The 19,186-nt window shown below is 41.7% G+C and overlaps 1 protein-coding gene across 2 annotated transcripts in view; it reads left to right on the top strand.

The window, feature by feature from the left end:
- Window positions 1–17,260, top strand: part of ERP44 (endoplasmic reticulum protein 44) — a 130,929-nt gene extending 113,669 nt beyond the window's left edge. For both annotated transcript variants that reach the window (XM_014603015.3, XM_059728552.1), the window contains exons 10-12: window positions 945–1,086; window positions 9,490–9,592; window positions 16,660–17,260. In XM_014603015.3, coding sequence (XP_014458501.1) covers window positions 945–1,086; window positions 9,490–9,592; window positions 16,660–16,761 — 347 coding nt within the window. In that variant the 3' untranslated portion in view covers window positions 16,762–17,260. The remainder of the gene's footprint in view (window positions 1–944; window positions 1,087–9,489; window positions 9,593–16,659) is intronic.
- The last annotated feature ends 1,926 nt before the right edge of the window (window positions 17,261–19,186 follow it).

Below are 19,186 nucleotides of genomic sequence, written 5' to 3'. Positions count from 1 at the left end.
AAACTGTTGTATTTGGCTGCTCACTATATCCTGGTTAGAAAGGTAATATATATGTATGTCAGTCCCAGAATATTTCTGTTTCTGGACAAACACAGGCACAACTTGTCCAAGGACAAATGCAACATCTTTTCCTAGCCATAGTGATATGAGTTAAATCACTATAATTTTAAACCTAAATGAAACAGGGTTAAAGTTGTAAAGGGTTTGCTATAGTTATATTTCTATCAAAGCATGCAGGTATAAAGTAATGTTGCGACAGATTATATTGGTATCATTTGAAATCAGTGCAGTTTATAACCATAAATTATCTAAACCATAGATAATCTGTACGTCTGTAACCACAGATACCCAAAATCTACACCTGGTCATTAGGGTTTTGCTTAATAAAACCCACTGCATATTACCATCAACAACTAAAGGCCAAAAGCCTGGAGGCATTTTCCACTGCTTATTAGAACCATGCTTAATAGAATCAACATCAAATCTGAAACTGCACTCTTTGTGTACAAGTTTATTTTCTGCCAGTTATTGGAATTGAGTCCGCATGCATGCATGTATGCTACACCGCTTGGTTGCTGTGCAGTGGCTGGTGACTACCAAGCATGTGGGATCATGGCATCTGCATGGGCTTTTTACTTTGATGTTTATTAAAATCACTGTTTTTTTTAGAATCAAAAGTGCTCTACCTAGTATGAGTTTTGTAAGTAGTGTATGGCGTAATGGATAGAACAAGATGTTAGTTTTTAATCTAGATGATAATATAGCCAAAACTATTCAGGAAACATTGTGATTTTTTTTTTTAATGTTTGCCTCCCTAAATTCATTCCCTTCTTCATGGTTGGCTCTAATATTAAACAATGTTTGTCTTTATTAAGTTTTCCAAAACCTTTAACATTTCTACAGTCAACAATTGAATTAAATTTGATGTATATGTTCATTTTAAGGTACAATAAATTTTCTACATGCTGACTGTGACAAATTCAGACACCCACTTCTACATATTCAGAAGACTCCAGCAGACTGTCCTGTTGTTGCTATTGACAGTTTTAGGCATATGTATGTCTTTCCAGACTTCAATGACTTGTCGTGAGTATATATTTTCTTTCCTTTGCATATTACGCCTCGTTGGGAAAAACAAAAATTAATTGTTTACATACTGGAAGTAACATATGACAAGGAGTGAGAGAATTATTTTGAGATAGGTGGGGGAGCAGGGAAGGGTGATTGGAGGCAGGGGCCGCCACATGCATGTACTGACGCGCAGACACATTCCCAGCATACAGCCAGGCAGGTTGGTGGGAGCAGCCCTGGCACCTAGATACAGGTATGTCTATGGGGTGGGGGGTTGGAGGGTCAGGACTTGGGGACTTTTTGGGTGGCTGCATGGCAAGGGATAATAGACAGTGCACACTTCCTGCTTTCTCTGTTCTTTTTCAACAATTCACTCAAGGCAGAAAACTGGCTTATAATTCAAGGCCTACAGTTGAAGCTGAAAAGCTGAATAGGTGTATTCCCGTTAAGGTTTTTTTTCTTTTATGTATTTAAAAAAAAAAAAAAAGATTCATCAATTTATTGTAGTCTCCCTCTCTATACAACTTAGTTTCCACCATGTGGTGACATAATCTTTGGGGTATTGTATCCCTCTCACCATTTCCCCCCCCCCCCACCCAAATATATCTATTCCTACTCTTTAACTTGGGGGAAAGAGAAAGCTGGGACTGACTCTTTCCCAAATACAGAGGACATGCCTGTTTTTGCAAAGGTGCCATACCTGCCTCTCTCAGACATTCCAGGTGCCTGTAGGGAATCCCATGTTTCCAGGAAATGTTCCATATACAGATCTTTTCATGTAATATGAAATCAGGGAGCATATCTGTCTCTTGGGTAGATCCATGGGATCTGCTTCCAATCCTAATGCAACTTGGTGCCCTGTCCCCTGTAGCACGGTTTTATCACTAAGACCATTTATGGCCTTGGCTTCTGTGGGACCTTTGGGACTACAGTTCTCAGCACTGTTTCAGAGAGAGCTCTCCACTGCAGGGCTCTGAAAGGGGACTTGCATCCTCGCCTCCTGCTGAGTTTTAAGACTTCACACCCTCTGAGGAAACTGCTGAAAACTGCAGAGATTCAAGCACATGCTCCAGGGGTGGAGGGGTGGCACTTTAATTAGAGCAACTCTGAGAGCCACTCTAATTAAAGCACCACCATGTCTCACGTATCAGCGTCCCTGTGCTTAAAAATGGTGGTTCTGTAGTTCAAGTGATTTGAATGCCATTTTTCAGCTCAGGGACACTAATACATGAGATGCAGGATGGTGCTGGAGCACGGTAATTGTCACGATCCAGTAGACACGATTAATTGAGTCTGTTCCACCGCGTTGGAATTCCAGTGCAGTGGAGCAGCCTCCGTGCTCATGTATAGGTTCCCATTGATCCCAAGCATTCCAGCTTCATGGTTCCAGCATTGGGCTCAGTTTTAGATTAACTTCTTCTGAGCTGGTCTGGTTCCAGCTCTGAGCACTGTTAAGGATCTGGCTCAGCAGTCCAAGGATTCCAGAGTGCCCTCACAGGCAGGGTCCGATATCAGAGTGTACAGGGAATGCTGTTGCATCCAATTTTGATTCTTGCTCCACCCAAACCTTAAACCAACTGCCTGGCAGTGGCATTTCTAGTCAGACAGCACTGAGCAAGTCAGTTGACATCCTGGCTCATTATAATTTACCTGAATGCTGCAAATCTGTCTTCACTCCACAGGTGTTAACAACCCCTTCTCCTTTCTAATGGTATTGATGTTCCACTATTCAAACTATACTTTCTTTTGCAAATTTGCTGTTTGTTAGGCATTCCTGGTAATGTTTCTCTTCTATTTCACAGCTCTGCAGACTATTTTCTAGTGCTAGCTAAAAATCTTAACTTTGGTTTGGTAATATTAACTCAGGTATAAAAAGGACTGACACTGAAGTATTGGAGGGACTGTCGAGACACTTAAGAAAGCTAGACTTTGTTTTGTTACTCTGGACAAGAGATGTGTATTGAACTATAATGACTACAGGACTAATATTTTTGCTTAGCTTGTGTTTTGTAAACTTTATATATAATCTAATAAATTAGTGCACATTTTAATAAATTTATATTTGTTTTTGGTTTGATCTTAAACTAAATAATATAGCCCTTGGCCTCTAGCATATTAGTAAAGCTTCTAATTTTTTTTAACTGAAGAAAATTGTGTTCTTATGTGATGGTGTTACACCATCGGCACTCCCCTTTTCAAAATCCAAGATCTGCCCATGTGCATAGGCCTCCTGGGTTCCAGGATGGAGTCTGCAGGATTTGTACCCAACTTCCCCTTGGGGGCCTTCAGTCCTCCCTTGTTACATGGGACAATTCTGGATATCTGGCCACCTTCTCAACTTTGATCTCACAGATTCTACTTGGTTGATTTACCAGTGTTTTCCCTATATTGAAAGGCTTTTTGCCTATACAGGTTTGAGATTGGGTGACTTGTAAAGAGCCAGTCCATTGACATGCTGCAACACCCTGGCCCTACCAAGTAGTCTTACTTTTTAACAAGGCTTTAGAACTGGCTGAGTTGTTTTAAATTCCTGCTTCTGCAATCCCTAGTAGGTTGACCCCTTTGGTTAAAAATCATACTCACTGACTAGCCTTCTGGTCTAAATAGCTAACTGTCAAACCCTCACCGTGCCTTTTGATGTGCTAATTAATTAATCTGTCTGGGTGATGACTGATGCACACTGGTGTAGCACTTAACAAGTGTACAGTTTAGTCTTCAAACTTATTATAGACCCATTTCACAGGTAAAAGTTAAGGGTAAACTGCAGTCCCCTGCCATCTCAATTGCATTTAATCACTGAACCTTTTGGATTGCACATGCAAGATTTCTGTGACTTCATAGGTCCAAACCAAAAATCCTTTGAGAGCTGGCTCACTACAGCATTTGCAATAATTCATGAGACACTTGCAGAAACTCTCTAAATGAGGGGTTTTGTTTCAAACCTTTCTTTGATGGTGTTGAAAGACATGTGAACTCCAAGCAGATTTTTTTTCAAGCTTTGTAAATTGCATATTGGTTTCAGTGGATCTGTGATGATTTAAACCAGCTACAGGGCTGCTCCCACATTCTTAATGTTCAGAAAAACTGAGATGTAAAGAGAATATGATAAAATTTCAGTTATTAAACCTCCAGAAATTCAGTTTTTATTGAAATTTGCATTCACTTGAGCAAGGTGCAAAAGCAAATAAAAATAGTGGAGTCATCTCACTTGATAATGTCCTGAGCCGTCACAATTATCAAAGTGATTATGTACCCAAATATGGTGATTCATTAGTCTGTGATATGATTTACAGAAGTTAACTGTGCAATTAACTTATATTTGCCACAGTTGTTTATGTATAGTATGTATATATTCATTTAAAGAATGCAGTTTAGATAAGAAGTCACTTAAGAACATGATAACTTAGATAAGAAGCCACATTAATACTGTTAAACACTTGCCTGTGTCCAATGGTAAGCTTTCCAGATTTAAAATCCACCATCCACTTGAAGTTTCTACCAAATTTTGGTACCAGTCAAATGTGACACAAATGTGAGACTCATTTAAAATCAAGAGCACAAAAATGATAAACATGATGCAAGTCTGAAACGGCTCTATTTTCTCATACCACACATCTCCAAATAAGACATACAGTTTGTTTTTGGAAGGCAGCATATATCACATAAAGTAAATCTGCTTGGAAACATCATGGTAGGACAGCAATAAGGCTAGGCCCCAGAGGGTTACCAGAGAACTCTGCCCCTTCTGCTTGCTGGGACCAGAGAAGCGGCAGTCATTTTGGGAACCAGTAGAGCACGGGGTCTGCAGCTTCTGTTCTTTCCAGCTTCTAGTTCAGCAGTGAAAAATCAGTTTCCCTACTTAAGACATGCACCTCAATTTTTGGAGGTTTGACTGGGAAATTATGTGTATGGGTAATAGGGCCAAATTCTGATGAGCTCCTAACAACCATATGTGCTCTGACTACTGAAGTGATCTGTAATTGTGACAGAATTCAGGATTGCTTGCCCCCTCCCCCCTCCAATAGCTTTTTGCTCAACAGCTGTACTAGGCAGTTTTCTAGATAAGTGATTTTTCTAGTTTGGCAGAAGATATCCTGTGCTAGCCAAAGTAGCCCATAAAATAATGTACTTTTTTCACAGTAGGGCCTACCCTTCTGTGCATTTGCGCATCACTTAGCAAAATGGATTCCTGAACTTTGCTGGGGTATCTAGAGAACTAGTGTGATGCTAAAAGTATACAATAGTAATAACAAATAAGGGTATCTAGATCTTTATATAGCACGTTTCATGCATCTTTAAGCACTTAAAGTGTATGCACTACAAGTCTCACTATTCATAAATTAAAAAATTACACCCCATACTTGGAGAGGATTGCATCTTCAAACACCATCACTGCCCCCTCCGGTCTTATCAAATCCATCATCAAAAACAAACTCTTCTCCAGGCAAAACAAACTGAACAACAAAAGCAAAACCTGACAGCACATCTCTAATATTATCATGGTCAATACATCTCATAGTAAAACCATCAGAGTCCATGAATCCTGCACACACCTAACTGTGAAATATCTCATCTGATGCACCCAGGGGCTTCACAGAAATTATGCTGGTGAAAATTAGCTACCTCTGTACTCCAGAATGAACTCTCGCAGAAAAATGATAAAGAACAGTCTGTCAGTGGTGGCAAAATACTTTTCACAGAACAGCCACTACTACCTCTTTGGCTTCACAAACCTTGTGCTTAAGGGAAATCTGCTCAATGCCATGACAAGATGGGCCAGGGAGCAAAAATTTATAACTTTATTGCACATCAAAAAACTAAGCACAGACAATAGTTTTATAGCTCATTACAATTTACATGCCTTTCTGCTAACGCCTCTATTCTCCACAGGTTAATGGCCCTTTTTTTTTTTTTTTTTTCAATGGTCTTATTCTTTTACATCTATTTCAGCTGCTCTTTACTTGGTGTGAACTACTTCAGCTAACATCTTTGGTGCACAGGTTTACTACTCACTTCCCTTCTTAAATGTTCACTTTCATTTATGTAATGGGGTTCAACAAAGTACTTATTCTACTTAGCATTTAGCTTAGGCTGTATCTGCTTCTTTCTTAGATCTGAGGAGGAGCATCTTGTACTCAAGAGCTTGTATAACACCTCTCCCAATTGAGTAGTTGATCCAGGATGCTAAAAGCAAATCTTGCTTCTTCCATGTTCCCTAAATTGACATAGCTACAGCAGCACTACTACCCCTACTGTGTTTCATAGATTCATAGATGTTAGGGTCGGAAGGGACCTCAATAGATCATCGAGTCCGACCCCCTGCATAGGCAGGAAAGAGTGCTGGGTCTAGATGACCCCAGCTGGATGCCTATCTAACCTCTTCTTGAAGACCCCCAGGGTAGGGGAGAGCACCACCTCCCTTGGGAGCCCGTTCCAGACCTTGGCCACTCAAACTGTGAAGAAGTTCTTCCTAATGTCCAGTCTAAATCTGCTCTCTGCTAGCTTGTGGCCATTATTTCTTGTAACCCCCAGGGGCGCCTTGATGAATAAATACTCACCAATTCCCTTCTGTGCCCCCATGATGAACTTATAGGCAGCCACAAGGTCGCCTCTCAACCTTCTCTTGCGGAGGCTGAAAAGGTCCAGGTTCTCTAGTCTCTCCTCATAGGGCTTGGTCTGCAAGCCCTTAACCATACAAGTGGCCCTTCTCTGGACCCTCTCCAGGTTATCCGCATCCCTCTTGAAGTGCGGTGCCCAGGATTGCACGCAGTACTCCAACTGCGGTCTGACCAGCGCCCTATAGAGGGGAAGTATCACCTCCCTGGACCTATTCGCCATGCATCTGCTGATGCATGATAAAGTGCCATTGGTTTTTCTGATGGCTTCGTCACACTGCCGACTCATGTTCATCTTGGAGTCCACTAGGACTCCAAGATCTCTTTCCACTTCCGTGCCACCCAGCAGGTCATTTCCTAGGCTGTAGGTGTGCTGGACATTTTTCCTCCCTAGGTGCAGCACTTTGCATTTCTCCTTGTTCAACTGCATTCTGTTGTTTTCTGCCCACTTGTCCAACCTGTCCAGGTCTGCTTGCAGCTGTTCCCTGCCCTCCGGCGTGTCCACATCTCCCCATAGCTTTGTGTCATCTGCAAACTTGGACAGAGTACACTTCACTCCCTTGTCCAAGTTGCTGATGAAGACATTAAAGAGTATCGGTCCAAGGACCGAGCCCTGCGGGACCCCACTGCCCACACCCTTCCAGGTCGAAACCGACCCATCCACCACGACTCTCTGGGTGCGACCCTCTAGCCAATTCGCCACCCACCGGACTGTGTAGTCATCCAAGTCACAGCCTCTTAACTTGTTCTTCACCAGTATGGGGTGGGATACCGTATCGAAGGCCTTCCTGAAGTCTAAGTATACGACATCCACCCCTCCTCCTGTGTCCAGGCGTTTCGTAACCTGGTCATAAAAAGAGACTAGAATGGTCAGGCATGATCTGCCTGCTACGAACCCCTGCTGGTTTCCCCTCAGCATAATTTGTCCTGCCGGGCTCTCGCAAATGTGAGCCTTGATAATTTTTTCAAAGACTTTGCCAAGGATGGAGGTGAGACTGACTGGCCTATAGTTGCCCGCGTCCTCCTTCCTCCCCTTCTTGAAAATGGGGACCACGTTAGCCCTTTTCCAGTCCTCCGGGACTTGGCCCGTGCGCCACGAGCGTTCAAATATTCCCGCCAGTGGCTCTGCAATGACGTCGGCCAGTGCCTTCAGCACCCTTGGATGGAGCTCATCCGGGCCTGCCGACTTAAAGGCATCCAGTTCTTCCAAGAGACTCTGCACCATCTCAGGGTCTACGCATGGAAGTCTGGCGCCTTGCTGCTGCCTCTCTACAACCCCAGTGAGAGACTTGTCTTGCCCCTCTCTTAGGAACACTGAGGCAAAGAACTCGTTGAGGAGTTCAGCCTTGTCCCCCCCTGTCCGTCACCAATTGCTTCTGCCCATTTAGCAGGGGTCCTATTCCTCCCTGGGCCTTCCTTTTACTCCCTATATATCTAAAGAACAATTTCTTGTTGTCTTTCACTTGGGATGCCATCCTCAGCTCCATGGTAGCTTTGGCCCATCTAACTGCCTCCCTACAAGCGCGAGCAGAGGAGATACATTCGCCTTTGGTGATCTCTCCCTGTTTCCACTTTTTATGTGCTCCCCTTTTGGCCCTTAGGCTGCCCTGGATTTCTCTGCTCAGCCAAGGAAGCCTCCTGGCCCCTTTCCCTCTTTCCTCGCATCGGGATCGTCTCCCTTTGTGCCCGAAGGATCATTTCCTTAAGGCACAGCCACCCTTCTTGGGCTCCCATCACTTCAAAACTCCTACTCTGCAGTGCATCCTTGACTAATCGCCTGAGTTCATTGAAATCAGCTTTCCTAAAGTCTAGCACTTTCACCCTACTAGTTACCTTACCCACTCGACGTCTTATGAAGAATTCTATTATTAGGTGATCACTGCCCCCAGATGGCTACCGATCTGTAGGTCCCCTACCATGTCATCCCCCGTTGCCAATACCAGATCCAGTAAGGCATTCCCCCTAGTGGGACCGTATACCTCCTGTGTCAGGTGGAGATCCTGTACACAGGTTAGAAACCTGCGTGAATGGTGGGACTTTGCCGTCTACGTCTCCCAGCAGATGTCTGGGTAGTTTAGGTCCCCCATGACTACCGCCTCTTTAGCTTTTATGGTCTCCAAGAGCTGCCTCAGGAGCCCTGAATCTAGTTCTTCCCCTGTTCACAAATTGTTTTATTTTTAGTATATCTGAGGCTCAGATTTGTAGGTTTTTTTTAATCTAATCTTCACTATTTTTGAGACCATGTGTTCACTCTAAGCAATTTAAGCACATTTGACTTTTCATAGATAGAACTGGCTGATGTAGTTTAACACTTTGCTGTGGGTGACAGTAGATGATCTCAGATTAAATTTAAATTGCTAACCCTCAGACTTCATCTCTGGTGTATATGCAATTACTCTGGCACTGGAGAACCTTTCAAAGACATTTTGTCGATACTGCTACCTGATGGTGATTTGTATTTGTAAACTGTGCATTTGGAACCTGCTGTTCTCTGCTGCATTGTAGTTAGTGGGGAGCTGCAGTGAGTATACAATGAAGTTATTGGTTAGTACAACTCTGTGGGAGTTATTGAAGGAAAGAAATACTTGCTGTGCCCTCAGGAGAGAGTTGAGAAGAAAAAGAAACTAGTAGGATAGTATAGCACAAACCTAATATCCATTTGGTTTTCTACCATATATTAACCACTTGAAGTGAACATACAGTGGTGGACAAGAGAAATGTAGGCTACTCAAAGCAATATACTTTTCTGATTGAGATTACTGAACTTTTTTCATATGTTTGAGATTTTTTTTTTTAATTTCAGTATTCCAGGTAAACTGAAACAGTTTGTACTAGATTTGCACTCTGGAAAATTGCACCGAGAATTTCATCATGGCCCTGATCCAACTGATGTAGCACCTGGTCAGGTAGGTTTACAGCAGCTTATGGATTTATATCTGGTCACTTGATCAAAACTTTTTCTCAGATTGAACATAAGTTTGTTTGGTGGTGTTGGTACTTATAGTTTAGAGTCATCTTTAAGATAGCTGTCAACCAGTTAGGTAGTTAGGTGTTAGCCCCCAGAATGCTCTTATGAGATATGGAAATATTAATGAGCAGAATGATTAGGTAATTTACTTGCATTGGAAAGAAAGTACTGTATGTGGCAGTGCTACAAGGGAACCTGATGTGTAGGCCTGTGCTTTAGCCACAAGATATTCCTTTCCCTTTCTATTGTATCTGTTGGATTTCTGTGTCATATGAGAAGTGGTATCTAAAAGCTCTGTTCTGAAGTTCACCAGAGCAGAGCCTGGCACATCTCAGAGGTTGCTACAGTGCCTTTCACTGTAAAATGCTGGGACCCCAAGAAAGCTAACAACTGTGCCAGCATAACTTAGAGTAGGCTCAGGGCTGCTCTGATTTGTCCCACCAGGAAACAGTTCTCAGTGGGTTATGCAGCTAGAATGCTGTGATGCTGAAACCAGATGAAATATTAGCTCCTATTTATGGCAGCTTGAATGCCATTTATAATAATCTGAAATAAAGTGACATTATACCACTTGGGTCACAGATGTTCACCTGAAGCACTTGACTGGCTTACTGCAGGCTTCTGCTTTTCAGTCCTTCTAGGTCTGCTTTGGATCAAATTTACAGGCTGTGACAGACTGAGAATCTTTCACCAACATAAGATATGAACATATTTCAGATCTTTGATGTAGATAGATGCAGTGTATACTGCAGCTTGGGGTTTTCAGTGATGGATATCACACAACAGCTTTTACACATGCTGTGAAATGGTTTGGTTGCTGCTGGTCTTATTTCCTAAAAAGGGTGATAGGCAAAGTGAAAAAAAGCAGTAACTTTTTCAGTAGAAAGGTTTAAGGGAAAATTTCATGGCTGTGAGCAAAGGAACCAAGTCCTCAGTAGGTTTAAAACATTTTGGCAGCAGTAAAAGGATACATTGTGGGTAAAAAAGCATCCCTCTCTTAGGAAATGATTAGGGAGTCATTGTTTAGGGATGCTGTGCCAAACACCTAATATCAGGAGACTTCAAGGAGATCACCTAGCCAGCAGTGAAAAAGAAGCTCGGAGTTGTAGGCACTAAATAAAATTGTTTCAATTAAACATTACTGCTTGATACCATTGGAACTTTATAAGAGACATAATATGACCTTGAGTTAAGATTGATACTAAAATGGTGTGGCCCTAGTAGAGCTATTCTTTAAAAACATGAAAAAGCTAAAAAATTAAACAAAGCAAACAAAACCTGAGACATTCCTTGAAATAGTGTTCCAGTATGTACCATGAGTTTTGCATACAGGTTTCCCTTGCTTTATGCGGGTTCTGTATGTGCAAATTCACTCTTATGAGAAGACCCTTTTTATACCAAAAATTCGTTATATGCAAGATAAATTCACTCTTATGCAGTCAGTGTGGTGGAAGGAAGCCCACAGTCGATTGCTTTGTGCAGTGCGTTATGGGAGTGACATGCATCAAAATATAGACTCCTGTGTGGATCTGTGCTCCTCACTTATTGTCTAAGACGCATGTTTCTGTAGTTCTCATCCCCATTATGATAGTGCCTCCTGCTTGTGTGTACTGTCTGCTGTTGGTGAGTATCAAAATTGTCTTGTAAAAGTGGTAGAAATGAGTCTGGGGGTCAGTACAGTCAAGGTTTTGGAACATATTCCTATTTGTTACATTGTAAAGTGGGTTCCCTTTATGCGAATTCAAGTTATGCGCCATTTTCCAGGAATGCATGTACAGCATAAAACGAGAGAAACCTGTATATGAATGGCACGTTGCATATACCATATTTACTCAAATACAGTATACTTACTTGAGCTCTGGGGTCATGGTGATCCCACAGCTCAGTACTGCTCAGTATGTGCATATATTTCAGATACTACCCCCACTCCCTGCCCCCCACAAAGGATCCGTGTGCTAATTAGCCCCTTGCTCGTGACAAGAACAGCCAGTTCGTTATGAGTCCTGGGATCCTCCAAAAATGTATATGCAGATTTGGTGCAGGGCAGCTCTACCTCATGAGGGGCAGAGCCACACTAATCACTGGCTGAGAGAGGGGGGAAAGAGGGATTCTGGGTGAAATGTCTGGGGCCCCATTTGGTGAAGTCTGTCAGACATTTAAAGCTGGTGAAGAAACAGGAATCATTGGGAATGGGAAAGAAAGGCGCAGCTCAGCTGTGGGAGTGAAAAAAAGTCAAAATGTATGCCCTGTAGGGGCTCACCATGACTTGAAAAAGAGTTGGGGCTGAGGCAGACTCCATGCACTGGACACTAACATATATTTTATTTAGACAGTCTGTGCTAACCTATTTTTCTGATAGGTTTTTATCAGCATGTTTGCCCATTATGGGCTGTGTGTTTTATAGCCATGCTCAGCGTTGGGCTGCATTTAATAAACTTTATATTTGGTTTCCATTACTGAGCACATTCTCATCTTGTATTAGGGTTAATATGGTAGAGCATATGCCACTAGAGATTCAGTAGCACTTCCCAAAAGTGTTGGGGTTTTAGTCCATGCTGGCTTACAGGTATGCTTTTGTCTCCTAAATTCTTGTGCAGTTTCAGTTAGAAACAAAGGGTGCATAGAAAGCTTCTAGCCAGACAAGGAAGAAACACCTTTTTCATTGTTTTTTTTCAGTACAGTCCCCCCGTTGTCTCTGCACTTGGTCCAATCAAGTGATGAAAACCAACCCCACAATTCTTGTCTGAGCAGCACTCAATCTGGGCATCCATTTTGCTAGTCCTTGTCTCATGTGTAGGTCTTCATTGAGGATGGCATGAACTAGCTGTTGATGTTCAATGAGTTCTGTGCCTGGGTAGTGATCTTCTGTCATTCAGTACCATCTTCTGGGACTGCATCAATTGTGCAGTCGTGGCCTCTCATGGTTCCCTGACTGAATTATTCTGAGTACTGATATTCCTTTTACTTAAATTGAGCTGCCTATTTTATTTTATTTTAAACTGTGGCATATGAAGGGGCATCATTCCCTACTGTTGCCATCATAGCCTCATAAATTTATTCTAGACCAAGGTCTTTCTTATGGAGGCACTTGTTTACTGGTCTGATTTCTAATCTCCACTTCCAAATTTTTTGGTGACTGGCTCACTCTGACATGTCCTCATGCAAATTCTAGAGGGAGAAAAGTGCTACTAGCAAACATCAAAACAGTGGTAGCTTGTTCTGGGAAATCTGCTTAAATAGATCAGTTTAGATGCCTTCTGTGCACCTCTTAGACGGGCAGTATTTGCACATCTGAAACTGTTGTCTACCATTGTCTTGTGGTTTTGCTCAATTTGATGGGGGGGGGAGGGGGCTAATGAATTTTATTTGATGGCTATTACAAACATCAAAGCAAGATGTAATAAGTAGCAAATGAAGCCTATTGGATTTTCAATTTCCAATCCCATATCTTAGTTTCTTGCTATTAGTATGTTGATTAAAGTGGAAGCATATGTACTTGAAAAGTCAGACATGGAAAAGAATAGAGTATTTACCTGACTCCAAGACAACTTTTGAATTTAAGATGTCCTCCCCCTCCCACACACACACAATAATTAGACTCACTGCATGGGAAATTATACATTTATTGTCATTTTTCATGCATAGAATTTAATTTTTGGGGAGGGTCATCTTAAATTAATTCCCCCCACCACTGTGGCAGGGAAAGCAGCAGGGGGCCAGACTCCTACCTCTTGTGTCCCCTATCACCTCCACTGGCTTGCCAGAGGTGAGCTGCCAAGCTCCAGGCCAGTACGCAAGTGTTGATTTGGTGGGGAATTCTTGTTTTGGACACAAGTGACTACGGTAGAAAATAGTCTGTTGCTAAAATTATTGCGCTTTTTTAGAAGCTGCACTGAAAATGAATTCAAGTCATGGTCTTGTGTGTTGTATATTATCTGAATAGTTGTAGGGTTGGTTTTACAGTATTTACTTGTATACAATAGAATTACCCATAATACCCAACTTCCCAGACAGGATGAGAAAAATTTTAGCAAACTTCAGCTAGCTTGCCACAAAGCGCTTCATTACAGATAAACTCCCTGGCGGTGTTGTGCAGGTGATTATCTGTCACCGTGATGCACCAGATGCTGCTGTATATGCATATACGTATAATTTTGTATGAGCCACTCTGCTTTCACAGACTCTTCATTAGTTATATATCTGTAAATATTAATGCAGTATATTAATAAGCATATATATTCTAACATAATAAAGGGCTTTGTCTGTCCGTAACGCTCTTGGAGCACTCTGATTACTGAAACAACCAATCAGAGTGCTCCAAGAGTGTTATGGACAGGAGGTGGCAGTGTGGCGGAGTGCCACCATGACAGTGGGATGGGGGGGTACAAGGCCAGTGGCCCTGCTCCTTGGAGGTGGCAGTGGCACGGGATGCTGGCAGAGGGGGATGGAGGGGATGTTGAGGCAAGCTTTCCCCTCTTCCCCCCTGGTCTTGGGAGGCAGCGGGGGTGGGTAAGGGTTAGCAAGCTTCCCCCCCCCCCCCCCCCCCCCGTCATTCTTGATGGGCAGTTTACTAGTATATAGACATAGATATATCTATACCTATATCAATATATCGATATAGATATATAGGTGTAGAAAGTATATTTGTTTAGATTATCACCATTGAATTTTCCTAGTTTTTCTCCCTTTTAATTAACAGGTAAGGTTACTTAAGTTCATTTCCTGCCAAGGAAATGACCAAACACTAATGAAGTCACCAGTGATGGTAGCATTCCATCCCAAAAATGAAGATCCTTCTCACCACAGCAAGCTGCTTTATTCTTCCAATATGCAGATGCCCCAGTGCATATATGCCCAGTAGCCCTGTGGATCATGCTAAACACAAAGCTGCAACTCACCTCTGCTGACTTCAGATAAATAACATATGCATGCGTATGTAGCAATAGATCAGTCATTTTTAAATAAGGCACAAGGTTGGAATTTAGGTTTTGTGTTTGAGGTGGCTGTGTTCGTTGGGGTGGCTGTATCTTGACATGAAATGGAAAGGAGTTATCTCTACAGAGGGAGGAGTCTGTGTTAGGTTTGTGGTGAGTAAGGCACATAGGTTGATGTTGCTCAGGATGTTAATTGTAGTTATTAGAAATTATTAATGAAGTATATTGGCACTTACACTTTTGTAATTTACAGCAACAAAGGTGTTAATGTTGGTGCTTAGTAATCCAACCCACAACTCAAAAAATAATGCTTTGCCAGGAGTCCTCAGCCTTCAGTGGCTCATAGACGTACTGAGCTAGTAACTCTGCAAGTTGACACCTTTCTTTGCTCCTGTCAACCTCTTTCAACATTGTAATTTCTTGAGGCTGTGAGTGCTATTAGAGGGTCTTGTAGGCAGAATATTGCTTGCAAGCCATGAGCTGGATACTGCTCCTCCACAGGGATGGTCATCTGGGGATGAGCTTGGCTAGACCATAATGCTCTTTGCTCCTTTTTAGCTCCCACCTGTCTGCCATAGCCCCAATCCCTGGTGCTATGGTCTTACTCTCTTCTCCATTCTTCCTCTACGAATATATCAAGTACAGTGGATAGATATGTATAGGCCTTTACATGACATGCCATTAGTGTGTGTGTGTGAGATGGAGTTATTTGCCTTCAGATGTGGTGTAAACTTCTGTCTGTCTCTACAGAAAGGTTGTTTTTCAGTGTAGAAGTTCACATGAGGTTAGGGTTTTGTGCCTCTGTAAAACTTACCAACCGTCTTTTTCAAGTGATTAGTTTTTAAATACTGCCTACCAGCATAGCAATTAGTAGGTAATCTCAAGTGGACCTGGTACAAAGTGAAATAAAAATATTTCAGAAGGAACAGTCATGTTTCTGCTGCTGTTTCCCATAACTGAACACAGGTGCAGAGACAGGTGGCCAACACACTTTCATATGGGCAACTATGATTTTATGAAGCTGCGGATTTGAAAACATTTTATGCACAAAGATAATGATAGTCTTCTCCATCACTAGCTGCATTTGTGATGCAATTATCAGAACCATCTTACCAACCCAGTCTCCTGTCCCTCTTAAACATTAAACAATACCTAGGAAATTAAATATCTGCACATGTGCTCTTTCTTGTGGCAGCAGTCTTAGCTAAATTCACAATGTGCAACACCCTAGCCACAAAACTGGGAGCTGAAAATTCTGGGTACTACTGGGTACATAACATGTATTCCACACTCGGGTACACATGGTCCATATTCCACATTCTTCCTTCTTTCCCTTTCAGGATGCCAGTTTTCAGTCATCTTCCATACATTAAACATCCATAACTAAGTTCAGATAACTAAGTGTTTTTATCTCATCTACTGTTAATAACTATTCTTTGGAGTAAGGCTTCAGAAATCATCTTCCCCATTTTACACGAGAGTGTAAGTGCACAGTATTTGGTGCAGCTGAGGACAAAACACACATCCCCATCACTCAGCTCTTATCCACTTAGCTATATTGCTTCTTGGATGATGCTGCGTCTACAAGTTCTCTATAAAATAATCCTTTCCTGCCCGTTACATATTGTGAGAGAAAACTAACTAGATCACCACTATGACCACCTTCTTCCACATAGGAAAATAACTGTGTAGTTAATTGATGCACAGATCCCTCACAAGTACATGTTGATATCTGAGATCAAAGTTAACATTTTTTATTTACTGTCGTAATAAGCAATCTTATGTACTGAACAGAGGCATGGGTGGGATATGTTTATAAGGATATAAATGTGTTATCCATTGTGACATTTGGTAGTTATGTTAAAAGGATATATATTGGGGCATGCGGGGATGGATGCTGTCCTAATAAGCAACGTCAGGGAAGAGAGATTTTATTCCGAAAATATTTATTCCTAAAAATTTTTTAATTGCCAAGCTAAGCAGACTAATTGTTCCTGTTGTTTTCTTGATGTAGGCAGTAGCTAATTATGAGTGAAGCCAAAGACTAACTTTACTTTTTGTTCTGTTTCAGCCAAATCAAGATGTAGCAAGCAGTCCACCAGAGAGTTCATTCCAGAAGTTAGCACCCAGTGAACATAGGTACACATTATTGAGGGAAAAAGATGAACTTTAAAAACTTGAACTAATCTTGCAAGCCTTTTCAAACAGCAGCATTGACTTGTGTGGTGGAAATAGTAAACCTATATTTTCATAATTCTATGTGTATTTTTATTTTGGATAAACTGAAAAATAATTTTTTTGCTCCCTGGGCTTGTAAATACATTTGTTTGGTGGGTCATTCTGTACAGCATCTTTCAAATGGCTTGTTCCTAATGCTATAGTAAAATATCAGAGACCCATCTAGACTTTTGATCTAACTCCGTTCTGTAAAACTTTTCTAATTCAAATGAAGGTATCATTGCCAGAGACATGCTGTTAACTTGCACTCTCTAAGTAGGACTCCTCTGATTTTTTTTTTTTTTTCTCTGTGTAATCTGGTAGTATGTGCTTTTATTTCTTCCTCTTCATGTGAACAGCTATCCTGGTACTTCGTTTCATTGTCACATTTTTCTCATAATTAAGAGGGCGTATTCTGGATACTTGGGAAGGGAATAAATTAAAGTTTTACAGAATGTTGTGGTGTGCTTTCCTGTAAACAGCTGTTCGGATATCTCCATTTTTTCCACTTTGATATTTTTATGGTATCAATATTGCATTCCTCTGATCTTGAGTCCTTAATGCATTATACCTACAAAGGCTATGTTAAAAAAAAATACTATGGTTGCAATGCCTGACTCTCAGTTGCAGTATGTCAAAATTACGCTGGCTTATGCACCCTTAATTTAGCCTCCCTGTACCTATATGTGGGAGGCTGTGTAATTAAAGACCACATCAAATCTTTTTTTTGCCTGCATATGACCCCTTCTGCATTCATTGTGTGGCATGATGCTCACTTAGGGACTATCCAGCATTTGTTGTTTAATCATTTGTTTTTTTCAGCGTGTGCCTTTGTCTTATGTAGCACGTTATTCAAACTGCTCTGAACACAGTAGTAATTTCTTCATGACCTTTTTTCTAATACTTAACACTGTATGAGGAATGCTTCACAAAGATTAATTTTTTAAGACAGTCCATAATATGGAAGAAGAGGGGAGATAGATTATGTCCATTTTACAGATGAGGTGTTGACATATACATTAAAATAGAAAAATCGTCTATTAATTTTAGGTATCCATTTAGAAGCCACATGAACCTAATTTTTGTTATCTACTACTATGGAAGCCTGGCCCATGACTTGGGCTTCTACGCTTTATCAGAATGCGCATTTCCAGTTTGGGTTCAATACATGGCTTCCCTTGATTTCATGCTTCAGCAGTGCTCATGCTTCAGCTAATCAGAATACAGGGCTTCAGGTCAAAGAAACTAAGGCATTTGCAAATCCTGACCACCCGTTAAAAAAAAAATAATAAAAAAAAACCTTTTAGGGACTTGTCCAGTGTTATGGCAGAGGCTGGGGGATAAAATCGTGTTCTTCTGGACAGCATTCAACTGTCTTAACTGTAAGACTGTCTTTTTTTTCTCATTCCCCTACACTGTTGTTGCAAATAAAACAGGGACCCCACAGGTAACGACCTCCTGCATTATACTGCATTATGATCCCTTGAGCTGAACATATTAAGAAGAATCATAGGTAATCAAAAAAAGTATTCCATTTTGGTGATGGAATAGTGATAGTGGACAGTTCCATGTCAGCCTATGTTATACCTAAAAACCAAGGGCCACTTTCAGACACGCGTGGACATTTGTTTTGCCAGGGAAACTAGCAGCAGTGTACCTTGTGCTGCTGTTATCCCCAGGGAATGCCTATGCCATGGGTGCTTTGGCATGCAACAGGCTACTGGGGGGCAGCGGGTGGAATGCGGGGCAGTTAGGGCTAGCATTGGGCTGGCCCCAGCAGCTGTACCTGGGATCCTGAGGCTGCAGCAGTGGATAGCCAGGGGCCAGCGCCCCCCCCGCCTTACAATGTGGAGAATGGCTGAACGTGCGGTATGTGGCGCTGCGGTTCCCCCACCATTCACCCCCGGCACACCAACATCTTGCAAGTTGAAGTTGCGGGTGTTTTTTACATTCTGCCCAAAAACACTGCTGACCCCTGTGCTATAGAGTAGCTATCACTGTAAGAAATCTCTTATGGATTTGATTTCATTATTTTATTTCATGATGCAAAGGGAGCTTATACTACTTACTGAAATATGTCTAGAAATTGCCTGGCATATTATGTGTTTTGTCAGAAACAAACAAGGATGAAACTTGCCCATGGAGGTCAGTTAGGGAGAGGGAGAAACAATGTACATGAAACAAGCACCTGTCTTCCTTCTAGGCACCATACAAAAATAGATCTGTAGTAGGGACTTCAACAGGAAGAAAGTGGTTGAGCTTCAGTAACATACAGAGATCAGCATGCATTCAGGTATAGAGGTGATAGCAGGCCTCCAGCAAGTGTATGAACGTCTCAATTTCTGACTTTATTCATAAGATTAACACTGGTTCCGAAGTTT

Source organism: Alligator mississippiensis, chromosome 5 (assembly GCF_030867095.1).
Source record: "Alligator mississippiensis isolate rAllMis1 chromosome 5, rAllMis1, whole genome shotgun sequence".
Taxonomy (NCBI): domain Eukaryota; kingdom Metazoa; phylum Chordata; order Crocodylia; family Alligatoridae; genus Alligator; species Alligator mississippiensis.
The sequence above is the reverse complement of the archived record's forward strand: the minus strand, read 5'-3'. Positions and strand labels throughout refer to the sequence as shown.